Genomic DNA, 14,384 nt, shown 5'->3' on the forward strand with positions numbered 1-14,384 from the left:
TCAGGAGGAGTGTGTCCAAGAAAGGAAAATAAACAAAAACAAAAACTCAAGCTGCTAAATTTTCTGACAGTTTGCCATGTGAAAGGCATTTTAGAATGCTGTGGGAAAACAGACTCACTGTCCAGCTATTCAAGGAAAATAATTTCCAGTTATTCCAGAATGAGGCAATCTGTAACTTCAGGAAAAATGGAAAAGTATACAAAAAAAAAAGGAAACATAATTATAAAATACTCCCTGTTTGGAAGGATTAATTATATGGTGAATAGGAATCCAACCAAAATTTGTGCTGTAACTCTGTTGAGAAGATGAGTATAAAAGAATCAGAATCCATCCACTATAAGAAGAAGTCTATAGCTAACGACTAAAACTAATGCATCAAGGAAAAGCAGTATATTCAAATGATTAGAAAGTATGAAGTAACAGAAAAAGATAGATGAAACCTAAGAGATGTGGCTGCTCCTGGTGAGGGAGATGTGAGTGGAAATCAAGTGATTGTCTTTTAGCCCTGCTTGACTGTTTGAATACACATAAGGAGTCCTCTGATAAAAATAAGGTGTTTATAAAAAAAACAAAGATATGGATTCTCGGCCTTTTGGGTAAGATCAAGTGTAGTCTCTGTTCTTACCAGTTTAAGAAGATAAAAAGAGAACAGGGGAGAAGGAAACAATGGGGTTGCTACAAAAACCAGAGCAAGGTAAAGGGCTCTCACTGGACAGAAAGGAACAGGGCTAGGACACACACAGAGGTCTGTTTGTTTGTTTATTTATTTATTTAATTTATTTATTATTTACTTATGGAGGCAAATGATAATATATTAATCACTAAAAGGGAAATCAGAACAAACACAGACAGGCTTCCATGAGGTATGCTATGCATGACCAGTTATAAGGAATGGCAAATGTTTGACGGAAGGGACGGGAAAGGGATAAAATAAAGTCAGGATTTAATGGGAAAGATTTCTATCTCATTAAATCAGGTACTGTATTTACTTTGTAGCAATAAAGTGCATTCGTAACCTTCCTGCAACCCAAAATGTTTCAGAAACTATTTTTTCTATGCTCCAAAGTCACATAAAAGTTCCTTAAACTCTTTTTTCAATTTTACCACACGGTTCTATAACTTCCTCAAGGATTATTAGAAAACAAGTTGGTTATCTAATGGCATTTTATTTTATTTTATTTTTTTAATTTTTTTTTTCAACGTTTTTATTTATTTTTGGGACAGAGAGAGACAGAGCATGAACGGGGGAGGGGCAGAGAGAGAGGGAGACACAGAATCGGAAACAGGCTCCAGCCTCTGAGCCATCAGCCCAGAGCCTGACGCGGGGCTCGAACTCACGGACCGCGAGATCGTGACCTGGCTGAAGTCGGACGCTTAACCGACTGCGCCACCCAGGCGCCCCTATCTAATGGCATTTTAAATGCCTTGGCATATGAAACAAAGTTTTACTTCTAAACTACAATTGGAATATAATTGCATCAAAAAATATGGACTAAAACATCAAATACTTATTCTATTCCTCTCAAACAAAAATCATAGGATTTTAAGTTTGATTATTTCATCGTGGCAGATCCATAACAAAACAAACCCAAAACATTAGTTGCTCACCTGCTCAAACTGCTTCATAACAAACATGACTTCAGAAAAATCCAAAATTAGACGTCTTTCAAATCCACTCTCAAAAATCTGTGGACCACAGGTTAAAAAAAACAACACACACACACACATTAAATATACAGAGAGTACTTTCCCCATTCCTGAAAACAAAAAACACCCAAAACCTTCAAGGTCCTCTAATTTGCAAGCAAGAAGTGGTAGGATGCCTGATACTAGTCAACAGAGTCTCGGGAGAACTCACTCTCAAAAAAGAACTTGGTGGCAAGGACACCCCCAGCTGTGAGACACAGGCACTAAGCCCTTCTCCTTGGGAAGGCAGCTGGAATAAGGTAGCGGCAGGCACACTTCAACCAATCTTCTGTCCAAATGCTTGCCCTTCGCCAAAGAAACTTACTTACAGATGTGAGGGGCACTAGGTTTCCAGTGATTATGCAGGCCTCTGCCTAAGAGCTGCTTAGTTCTTTCCCAGCTACAGAGAATCATGAAACGGCAGGCAGCACTATTTTACACCTTTCTCCATACTTTTTACTGCTGCACAGCATGAACCTAATTGGTCTATTTTCAATCCCGCTTCCCTATAAAACCTCTTCTAAACTCATTAAAATGCAAATCTCAAATCATCAGATCATTATCCTGCTTAAAAATTTTCCAGGGCCTTCCACTATTTGCAGGATAAAACCCAACCAAACTTTTCAAAGCCAAACAGAGCCTCACTGATATACATCACACTTCCTGTGTCCACGGAAGCCCAATCAGCATACATTTTTGTACTTTCTGAACGCACCTTGTGCTGTTCCCTGGCATTTTTAAACCTTCTCTGACTGGCAGATGCTAGTCAACCTTCAAGGACTATCCCAAATATAAATTCGTTGAAAAACATTCTCTGTCCCTCAACCCCAAGCAGAATTAATCATTATGTTTCAATGACATCAATAAATTCAAAGGATTATAATAACTCGTTCCCTGGGCCCCACTTCCCTAACAAGCAAAAACTGCAGGCACCATACTGTCCACCCTGGCATACCTAGTCCATACCTAGCACATGGTAAGCTATACATGTTGCTGAATATATGCCAAACATTTACTTTATCGCATTTTGTTTTGTCTCTCTCTATTACAGCATACAACTCACGTCTCCTTAACAAGATTATAAATTTCCTGAAGGCAGAGCCTTTGCACACTTCATTTGTATTCCCCAGGAGGCCTACTCAATGCTAAACATCTTATTAACTACTCAATTAATATTTGTTGAAGTAAATTACTTTCTGTATGGTTTCTTTGATAAAGGTCTCTGGCAAGGAAACATTTTCACCCAGGATCAAAGCAGAAATTACAGCCAAGAGTGTCTCCCGGCAAGTTGTGGAAAGATTGGCTATGTGTATTGTTTGACATAATACCTGTAAAATAAAAGAAAAAACAATGTACACTTAGCAATAGATCTTAATGAACAGACTCTAAACAAATGCAGTTGGGAACTCACCTCACAAACATCAACAGGTTTGGTTATCTTTGATCCATTTCCATGTTTCACAAGTATTAGATATGTTTCTAACAACCTTCTTATCTGTTCAGAACTTTCCCCACAGTTCGTTGTGGTTATTTTTCTATGTAGATCCAAGAGTGATTCCTGCCAATAAAGAATTTAACAGAAAAGAATAACTATAACATATGAAACTCACCTGTTAACCCAATAATGAAAATATTGGGTGAAGCAGTTCAAATTTTCACATTCCTTTGTTTTGAAAGAAAGACATACCTACCAGGAGTCACTAAGAATATCTAACATTTTTGAATGCACAGTCATAAAGTGCTTTGTAAGTGTTTATTCACAATCCTGATAACAACCATGAGGTAGATAATATTACTGTCCCATAATCCCACCGGATGAAAACACTGGGGAACAGATATTTAAGTAACTTTCCCAAGTCACACTACCAGTAAGTGACAAAGCCAAGATTTGAACAGGGGCGGTCTGGTTCTCAGGGCGTTTAGCCACTATGTTCTATTGCATCTCAAAATATCCAAAACAAAATCCAAAAACCAAAAACCAAGCAACCAAAGACCAGGAGATAGAGGGGGAAAAAATATCCTAGTATGTATGCAAAAGTATAAAGATAACAATTATAAAAATACAATCTCCAGGAGTGTTTTGCTAAACTAAGAGCAAGAACAATCAACTCTTGGGCTTCTTATTACAAACAAATCCTTAAAAATTAGAACTCACTTGCAAACATTCAAAAAGTGGACCAAAATGTTCCCTGTAGATGTAGGACACAATGGATTTGACCATGTTTTTGAGTGTTTCTCCAACTAAAATCCATGGTAGCTGAGTTTCTGTTTCAGTAACTGGTCCTAGTTTTTGCAAAATTAGCTTCACTGCCTGTGGGAAGCCAATAATCATTAAAATAAACATGTACAATCTTATTTTTAAGTATTAACACTGTTATTTCCCAGTCTGATTATTCCCCACTCTGATTAACCTATCTTAAAATCTGATCTGGAATAATCAAAGACAGGGTAGCTTTGATGGTTAACTACATGTCCCAAAAGGAATTTCCAAACTAGGATGGAGAATTTTATCATCCAACTGTCTACTCCTCACTCATTAATCAATTTATGTTACCTTCTAGGATCCAGATGGAGAAGACAGCAATGATTTTTTTAAGTAAATACTATACCTAATCACCTAGAACCTACATTAGGTAAGCATTGTTATCAACAACCTAATGCTCCCCATTTAGTGTTTATTTATTTATTCTAGGCTATCCTCTCTCCACACCATTTACATAAATATTATGGGTTTCCTTTTTAATAGCTTTCACACAGACACAAAGTATCCTTCCGGTTATTTACCTTCCCTGTACAGGAATGAAACATATTTCTAACTCCTTTGCACATTTCAAAGAGCAACTGTCCAACTCCTTCTACTTTTTCCGGATGTTCATCAAGATCAAGAAACATTAAATTGAAAAGTGCATTTTTATCAGAAACCTAAAATACAAAATGCAAATGGAAAACTGTATTTACAAAACAAACAAATCCAAATGAATACATATTATTTACTGGTCCACAGGTTCAGTTAAATGTAATTAGGATAAAATTCTAAAAGGAAGAGAAACCTGTAATGATTTCAAACTATTATAATAGTATACCACTTCTTATTTCATATACAACAGTGATTCGATGAAATAATATGAAGGTCTGTGCCAAGAAAAACTACATAAGGCAATATTTTATTTTTGAAAGCAAATCATATACTTATAAGAGAAATTAATACCAGTGTGACCCTCTAAAATTTACTATGGAAACAAACACAAGTGACACTATGGCATCAGTTCTTTCCAGGAAATTATTATAAAAGTTTCTACTACTCTCACCATTCATATATTTACTGACTTGAATTCGAGGGCACTTCTGATATGCACACACTAAAAGCTACCAAAAACCTAAATAACAATAAACGAGTGACTCAAATTATTTTACATTAGTGAGCAATTTTATGATAAGATAAATTCAAAATGGTAAAAGGTTTATTCATGTATATATATGTACACATACATATACATACATACATACATATTTAGTTCATAAAACCATATTATAAAAGATATGTGCTTCTGTTCATCAGATTCTTGAGCATTAATGAGCAATAAACATATATCAGACTAACCTTTCTCATCAAAAAAGTAAAACTTTCAGCAGCAAAGTTTCTTATATGTAGTTTTTTATGAGCCAGAAGTGTACTATACATGCTATAAATGAGAAAATAAGACATGTTTAATCACATTTTAATAAACATACATTCCATGTCAACTGTATGTCCAACACTGTGCTAGGTATGCAAGGAATACATTTCAAGTATAAAGCAAGTGCTTTAAACCCTCATTCAACTACCAAGACAGATAAAGGTCACAGACAAGAAAAATCCTAGGACCGGTGGTATAGGTCTTACAGAGAAGACTCCATGAAGAGCTGAGTCCTGAATAATATGAAGAATTCAGGTGGGTACAGTAGTGAGTATGACTAGAGATAAAAGCGAGAGCAAAGATGGGGCGAGCAGAAACAATCTAAAGGAGGCTAGTCTGTCTGAAAGAAAAAGGGTGATGTGGCTGGGTGGGCTGCTGCAGATAAAGCTGCTCAGGTAAACCAGTCACTGTGAACACCAAACAGAGGAGACTAGGCTTTAGCTTTCATCTTCGTAAGCACTTTCTCTGTTACTTCCTGTAAACAACACAACTCCATGGGGTGGGAACTGTTATCCTGGTTCCACAGATAATGAAACTGAGACAGAAAGGTCAAGCAACCTGCTTAAGGTCACACCGCCATGTAGCTATAACTAAATAATTACCTGAATAATCACATTGTTTAAACTGGTCTCCACAATGACAGGAGAGTATGGAATGTATCTCTCTTACACTGTACCCTCAGTACCTAGCACTTCGTTGCCCATAACAGGTGCTAATAAATATTGGCTAAGTAAGAAGTTAATATTTCAGAAAGTTTAATTTAGCAGCAGGATATAGGATAAAATAAATGAAGAAAGAAGAGGCTGGCAGTCCAGCTAGAAATCTGTTCAAGTCACGCAAGCTTGGGCGAACAAGGGCATGAAAGAAGCTGATGGTAGAGTGAAATGGCAAAAGATGGACCCAAGAGACATTTCAAGAGTCCTTGTGGTGGAAGCAAAGACCTTACAGTGCCCACAAGGCTTGGACCCTTATTAATATGATGTGGCACTGTCTAATTAGTCTCTACTTATACATGCTGCCCCACCACCCAGGATTCTTTGCTGTGCCTCACACATGCCAGGCATGCACCCAAGATGTTCCACTGATAAACTGTAAACTTTGCATGAAGAGGGATTTTTTATGTTTTATTTGCAATTGCATCTCAAGTGCTGTACAGTGTTTAATAAATACTTAATCAAGTGAGTACATGAATAATGGAATCAAGAGGATTTGGGGTCCCTGAAGACAACTGGGTCAAAAATGCCTCTAAGACACCAAGCCTCAGTTGACGAGAAGAAAGATGGTATCACTGTTGGAAAATGGGCAACCAAAAAGGGCCTAACACAATACATACTTACTGAACACATGAACGAATGAAGAGATAGTTTGAGCAGGAATGTGCTGACTTTGATTTTAGTAATACTTATGTGAAAATATCCAGGCTGTTGAAGATGTCACACCAACAGCAAATAAATTTAGAAGTGGAAAGCGTGGCTTAGAAGATAAAAAAGTAACAAGAGAAGTCATGAAACCAAATAAGCCATGCAGTGGTCCCTCCTTATCTGTGTTCCATTCAGTGGTCTCAGCTACCCAGAGTCAACTGTGGTCTGGAATCAGGTGCTCCTCCTACTGACCACTGTCAGCTCCACAGGAGCATAGCACTAATGCCACAATGTCTACCTTGTTGTTCATCTCACTTCATCTCATCACATTAGCCTTTTATCATCTCACATCATCACAAATGTGAGTACAGTACAATAAGGTATTTTCAAAGAGAGACCACATACACACAACTTCTGTTACAGTATGTTGTTATAATTGCTCTATTTATTATTAGTTATTGCTATTAATCTGTGCATTTATAAATTACACTTTGTCATAGGTATGTATACATAGAAAAAAACATAGCACATACAGAGTTCAGTACTATCTGTGCTTTCGGGTGTCCACCGTGGGGCTTGGAACATAAACCCCACACATAAGGGGGGGGGACTACTGAATACTGCCCCAAGATCTTGCTGGTTTTGACAAAGTAATCTGGTTTCTAATACATTTTACCAAAAGCTTCACAAAGAACCAGCAAAGGCTGGAAAAATATTTCTTTCTCATTCTTTAATCAAGGCAGGGTAGAGGGAAGGGTGGTTCAACCAAGGGTAGGGTAAAGGGGGTTGGTATAAAAACAAAAACGAAATCTATAGTCCTATCGCAAACCCACACCTATACTTGGGAGGAGGGTGGTAATCTTACATATTCCTGTGGCAATTAAAGTATGCAGAAATAATCAGTACACCAAGTGGAAAGCTCCATCAGTCTCAGACTGAAACTGATTATAAACAATCTTTTCCTTAAACAAAATGCAACTGAATTCATCCTCTTTCCCTGTCCACATTTGCTCACAATGTTCCCTGAATGCCTCTTCGGGCTTACTTAATATGTTAGGGACTGGGTAAATGCAGATATTTAAGACTGGATTCTTGAACAGTTCACAGGTTTGTAAAGAACATCACTACTATGAACAAACAATTATAACAGAAGTTGTGTAACGTAAGTGTATAGAACACCAGAGGAGTTCAGAGTACAAAGCTTTCACTTTTGGCTAAGGTGCCCGGAAATATTTGTGGAGATTATGGAAACCAAGCCTGACTTTGATGGCAAGAGGCAGGATTTCAATGGCTGCAGATAAGAAAAGACCAGGTCAATGCAGACCGGCCAATGTGGACCACTTTGGCTGGAGAACCAACTTTGTATAGAGACTGAGCTGGAAAGGCAGTCTGGAGTCAAACAGAACTCCAGAGAAAAACAATCAAAAAAATATGTCAGAGTCAGGCAGCCATGTCAGCAGGTACGCATGATGGGTAGTGCACATTTTTTAACTAAACACAGGGCAAGAGTGAGCAATCCTGGTTGCCGGTATTGATAAAGACTGCACTTGAACAAAAAATAAAAACTTGCAAAACTCAGATGTTAAAATGTTTTGTTACTGAGGAGGACTGTTCTATTGAGGAGCCTAAAGCACACAGTTGTTTTCACAGAGACAATCATGACTATTTAATACATATATATATAGTGCTTTTGCTCTCAAAACTGATGCAGATGGGGAGGCAGGACTGACTTGTAGACAGACATGAGAAATCTTTTGGCGATGATGGAAATGTTTAAAAAAAATTTTTTTAATGTTTATTTATTTTTGACAGAGAGAGAGAGAGACAGAGCATGAGCAGGGGAGGGGCAGAGAGAGAGGGAGACAAAGAATCCAAAGCAGGCCCCAGGCTCCGAGCTGTCAGCACAGAACCCAACACGGGGCTGGAACTCACAGACCGCGAGACCATGACCTAAGCCGAAGTCGGACGCTCAACCGACTCAGCCACCCAGGTGCCCCATGATGGAAATGTTTTTAAACTGGATTATGGTGGTATTTGCACAACCCCATAAATTTACTAAACAGTGCTGAATTGTACGTAAGATAAAATAAAATTGAAAAGGGACAAAAATCAAACCAAACCCGAATTAGAGAGAGAAAAGGGTCACCTGTATATATTGGACATGTCCTTCACCATCAGTCTCCACAGGTACTTGTAAAGATAGGACAGTGAGGTGAAAGCCCATTCTAGTAACTCTGTGTCCTGAGTCTCCAGGATTGAGGTGATGGTCAGGAAAAAATCCTGAAAATGTGGATAAAAGTCCGTCTGCAGATCTCGTGCCAACTGTACAACCAAACTGCATTAAAGATAAGTAGAGGTAACTGATTCTGAGACATGCAGATCAAAAGACAGACTATTTCACAAATGATAACAGATTGCCTGTGATAACAGGATTAATTAAAACTTCCAAACCAAGTCTTGAGAAAGGCATAAAATTTTTCACATTTTAAGAGTTCAGCAAAGAAATTCAGCTGGAGCAAGAAAGTGTATTTTTGTTTTTAATCACAAATTATGCTCATTCCTGTAGCATGAAAGAAATATGAATTTTCTTAAATGTATAAAAGAAAAAAGGAGGATAACTCTAAAGATTCTGCTTTTTGGCAATTCACTAATGTTCTGATCTAACAGAAAAGGTACATTCTTGTTTCCAAATTACAGACACCAGATCTAAGGCAAATGTAGTATAAAACACAACCTTTCTATAATTCAGATAAATGTCATTGAGCTTTCTCTCAACACGTTACTTACTCCAAAAGGGGCTGATAAGCAAAACTGTTCTTGGTTTGCAGGTGAGTCTTCAAACTCTGAACTATCTCATTTTGATGATAGACCAACTGATTGAAGGACTGGCACTTGTCAATAACTTCTTTGTAAAATTTTCCTGGGTGAAAAAACAAAAAAGAGAGAGAAAGAGAGAGAGAATAGGTTCTGCTTTTCTACCATACCACTAATTTAGTCGTTTTAAACACATAAAGTACAAATGATGGGAGAATAAAATAGAAGCAAAATAGAAAATACCAAAGTGTTCTGTAAGGTTCAATTCTCTCCATTTCAGCAGACCCTCAAAAAAGTAGGTTTCGACTTCCTGCCAAGATTAAAGCAGTCCATTAATCAGGCAACTCAAAGAAAATCTATGATCAAAGTAAATAGGAATAATGATACCTTGAGACAATGATAATAGGAGTTTAAACACATTTTTTTTAAAGGGTGATAACTAACATACTCAAAAAGCAATCAGATGTATAATATGGGCAAAGGATTTATAAACACAGTATTTTGTTGATTTGGTTGCAGCAAATGATTCTTTAAAACCTATGTGATAGTCACACTAAAGAAAAAAATTTTTTTCCTGTTTTCTACAATTTTAGGCCCAGAAAAATGTGCTCTTATAATTCTTTCATTCTGCTTTTGGAAATATGAATTACAACCTTATGGGAAAATACTCCAGCAATCATTAAAATGAAAAAAAAACAAAAACAAAAACAAAAACAAAACATGGTATGCCCTCTGACCCATTAATTCCCATTCTGGAGATGCTTTTTATAAAATTTACAAACATACTAGTATAAGGATGCTTATTCAACTTTATTGTAGTGGGTGGAAAACATAAAAAGTGTAAATATCCAACAACAGGAAAGTGCTTGTTGTAACTCATGGTCCATAAATTCTAAGGTATATTACATAGCTACTAAGAATAGTTGTATCTATATTGAATTAGAAGGATGTTGAGGATAAACTCCCAAAACGTAAAAGCAAGTTACGTAGTAAAGTATATGGTAGGAGCCACTATTTTTTTGAAAAGACCTCTATAAATATACACATTTGCAAATATTTGTATGACAGAAAAGTACAGAATATATATATACCAAATTGTTCATATTAGTGTCCTTGACAATAAGGGGTAGGAGAGGTGAGATAACAAGTTTTTCTAAGTTCACCAATACGTTGTCATACTGTTTAGCTTATTATCCCAGTGTACGTTACTTTGTACTTTGAAAGGTAAAATCAATAAAATTATTACTGTATGTGTGTGTGTGAGTGGAATGTGACAGTACAAATTAGTACACAAACTGCATGCCAAATCTACAATCTCAAAAAAAGAGCAAACCTTTAAAGAGTGCTTTGGAAATCTTTAAAAAATAAAAATGAAGATAAATCAATAGGCAGAATAGAGGGAAAGAAAGAGAATCTCATTAAATTTTGTTCGGTGTCTCTTAAGAGAGAGAAATACACCTAGCAGTTTAAACCTAAATGAAGAAGGCATTCCCAGTATAGCATAGCAGCAGGCACATGTCAGCCATTTTGTGGTAGACTATGTCCCTGTCCCTTTGCCATGTGACTCACAGCCCCTACCACAGAGGGATGGAGTCTATTTTCTCACTCCTTGAATCTGGCCAGGTTTTCTGACTTGCTTTGACCTATAATGTGCAACAGAAGTGATCTTGCAACTGCCAAAGTTAGGCTTTAAGAGGCTTTATGAATTCTGCTTTCTCTCTCTTGAAAAGATTCTGCCATCGTGAAAAGAGGCCTAGTCTAGCTTATCAGAGAGTAAACGGCCATGAGGATAACTAGGACTAACAAGCCCCAGTTAAAATGTGATTGAGACCATTCTGGACCATCCAGCCCAAGATCAGATCCTAGGCTCTCTTCTCTAACCTGACATTCTACCTCTTAAACCATCTATCTCTCCTGTGGCTTAAATTATAAACCATATACTGAATTCTAAATCTGTAATTCCACCTCCAAAATCACCTGTACTCCTCCAGATCCATATATCCAAATAGCTTTTGGACACCATCATTTGGATGGCCACAGGTACATCAAATTCAGTAAGCCCCAAAAAGAGTCAACCCCCTGCATCTCTTCCTACAAATCTACCTTAATAAGTGATGTCCTCAACCACCCAGTTGTTAGAACCAAACTTTAACCTCCTTCCCTCCATAACCAGCAGGTCACAAGTCCTCTCCATTCTACTTCTTTAATATCTCTGGAATCCTTCTCTCCATCTTGACTGCTGCTACCATAATAATTTTCTCACTTAGATGACTACCAAATCCTCACAACAGGTTGTCCTGACTCCAATCCTGCTCTTCCTTTCACATTAAAGCTAGAGAGGATCTAAAACTGAGACCTGATCATGTCACACACTCCTCTACCTTACTCCAAGAATGACATCCCATAGCTTCAGGATAGAATCCAAACTTAGCTTGACATATGAAGTTCTTTATGCTCCTTGACTATTTCTTCAGCTTTATCTCTCACCAGCTATCTCCTTCCCCTATCCCAGTCACCATCAACACAAACACTATACATATAATTAATAACCACATTGAAATGTTTTGCAGTTTCTTAAATGTCACATGAATTTTCTAGTCTCTGTTCCTTTATATAGGTTTCTCTCTCAACATTAAACAGTATTTCCTGTCCTTTTTGCCATGCTAAAACCTATACAAATGAAGCATTATGTGCTTACCCAGATCACATCATTTAACACATTGAATTCACACGTTGGAATAAGGCATCCAAAGGGACAGTGAGCAAAGTCTGACTAGAGTTATAAGTGAAGAACTGTAAGAACTGAAGTTGAACCCCTAAGTTAAAGGCATGTTATAGAGGACCTTAATAAGGTAACACGGACATAATGAAGATGCAGCAAAAGCAAGATTTTTAAGTACAGGTGTGACTGAGAGCATGGTTAGAACTGGAAATCTAGCTCCTTTCATTTCGTAAAGGAAGAAACTAAGCCCTGGAAAAGTGATGTTCTTAAAACTTCTTAAAAACTGTAGCTTCAGGAAAATGAATCTGCACCAGCAATCAGAATGCACATGGAAAAGGGAGAGGCTGGAATCACAGAAGCCTAAGTATCTAGGTATCAAGCCAATTGTCTAACACAGTATCACCTGATAGAACTTTCCACAATGATGGAAATGTTCCATATCTACACTTGTCTAATATTGTAGCACATATGGCTATTGAGCCCATAAATTTCTAATTTGCTTTAATTGAGATCTAATTTGCCATATGTAGCAACTTATAAAATCACACAGTTATAATGCATTTCATATTCATTAAGGAATGGCTTGAAAAACAATTCACTTCTAAGAGGAGAGACTAAAAAACCAACTGTGAATACTCGAAGATCGGCTAGTAAACATTCTCTTACCTCATCATAGCTTGCAGTTCTATCAATCCGGTGAATAATATCAATATTCACATTCGCCAATCGTTCAGCAAATGTAAGAAACTGCGAAAGGGAGGGATATTTAATATACAATCATCATTTAACACTTATCACATCTTGAATATCTGTTTTAAGTGCTGTATAATATAATAATTACATGTCCACAATTGCCTTGTGAAAATATAAAGTTTAAAGTTTCAATAAGCCTCCTCACGTACTATCATTACGAATAACAGTATGCTTCTCTTGCAATCTCAGATTTGTATTTTCAATCAATCATAAAATATATAATTGTGTTTTGAAACTAGACGTAGACATCACTGATGAGTCACAAAAGAGAAGTGTAAAAACAAGCTCAAAGACATAGTGTTAAACGCCCTGTACTACTACTATATGAAGAAAATTAAATACTTCCACGAATGTATTTGCAAAAGTTCGGTTATGTCATTTCAAATAAAATTTCCACACTAAATTGTGGTGGATCCAGGTGAAAGTCGGTGATGTGGCTTCCCTGGATCTACTGTTAGGTTTCATAACCCGCTACAAGCACAGGGATCTGGCTAAGTCGTTGCAACAATAGTGTTTTTAAACACATACAGATATACGATTGGTACAATAGCAAAGAAACTCTCAGAAGAAAAACTGAAAGTGGTGTCATAGCCATTAGCCACAAATTACTTACCTCCTTCCGCCGGCTCGCTCCCCAATTTGGTCTTTAAGGAGAAAAGAGTAGTGGAAAACATCTCCTAAGCAATTAGTCTGTGATAATGAATTTAACTCTGGACCAAAAGGAATTCCCAGGCAGGCCAGACCCCACAAACCGCGGGCGAAACGTGCTATTCAGACGTCTTTCCCCATCCCATGTTTACTACACCCGCCAAGTCCCTCTCTTTTGTCAGGTAAGTGACTCACGCTCCGCCCAGAACACCTCAGCCCCCAGTGTCCCGCTCAGACCCAGTTCCAAAGCTGAGGCAGCAGGTACCCACGGTTCCTGGCCCAAGTGCCTTTGCTTACCCTGTACGTGTTCTCCGTCTTGTGGGACATAGGCTTTGTCTTCATGGCGGCAGAGACACAGGGGCCCGCGAGGACCTAGGTAAGGGTCGAAAGGATGGAACCGATGGTACGGAGGTAAACTTGCTCACACACTTGCACGCTCCAATTTCCAGGTGCTCGGACTCCATCACGTGCGGCTTGTGCCCCTGGGCGCGGCCATGTTGGAGATGGGGAGGAGCCTGGGAGGATCACGTGGGCGGAAAAGCTGACCGAGCAGTCGCAGCCTTCTGGGAAGCGGGCGGGGCCGCGGTGAGTTGATGTTGGAGTAGGCGTGGAATTCTTTTTCTCCTTTCAGGGAAGACTTATAAAAAAAATAGGTATTTTTATTATAAAAGAAAATCTCCCTGTCAGTATTATCGACTAACAATCATTACCCTTCACTATGAG

The 14,384-nt window shown here is 37.9% G+C and overlaps 1 protein-coding gene and 1 pseudogene across 2 annotated transcripts in view; one reads left to right on the forward strand and one right to left on the reverse strand.

The window, feature by feature from the left end:
- Positions 1-14,170, reverse strand: part of UTP20 (UTP20 small subunit processome component) — a 110,514-nt gene extending 96,344 nt beyond the window's left edge. For both annotated transcript variants that reach the window (XM_040491097.1, XM_040491096.1), the window contains exons 1-11: positions 13,959-14,170; positions 12,927-13,007; positions 9,782-9,848; positions 9,512-9,644; positions 8,871-9,059; positions 5,288-5,369; positions 4,471-4,608; positions 3,842-3,997; positions 3,098-3,244; positions 2,880-3,014; positions 1,609-1,686 (exon numbers count right to left, since the gene is read on the reverse strand). In XM_040491097.1, the coding sequence (XP_040347031.1) occupies positions 1,609-1,686; positions 2,880-3,014; positions 3,098-3,244; positions 3,842-3,997; positions 4,471-4,608; positions 5,288-5,369; positions 8,871-9,059; positions 9,512-9,644; positions 9,782-9,848; positions 12,927-13,007; positions 13,959-14,003 (1,251 nt within the window). In that variant the 5' untranslated portion in view covers positions 14,004-14,170. The remainder of the gene's footprint in view (positions 1-1,608; positions 1,687-2,879; positions 3,015-3,097; positions 3,245-3,841; positions 3,998-4,470; positions 4,609-5,287; positions 5,370-8,870; positions 9,060-9,511; positions 9,645-9,781; positions 9,849-12,926; positions 13,008-13,958) is intronic.
- Positions 577-792, forward strand: LOC121041158 (uncharacterized; annotated as a pseudogene).
- Positions 14,171-14,384: the final 214 nt, after the last annotated feature.

This window comes from Herpailurus yagouaroundi, unplaced genomic scaffold (assembly GCF_014898765.1).
Source record: "Herpailurus yagouaroundi ecotype Mexico unplaced genomic scaffold, PumYag 182, whole genome shotgun sequence".
NCBI classification, from domain to species: Eukaryota; Metazoa; Chordata; class Mammalia; order Carnivora; family Felidae; genus Herpailurus; species Herpailurus yagouaroundi.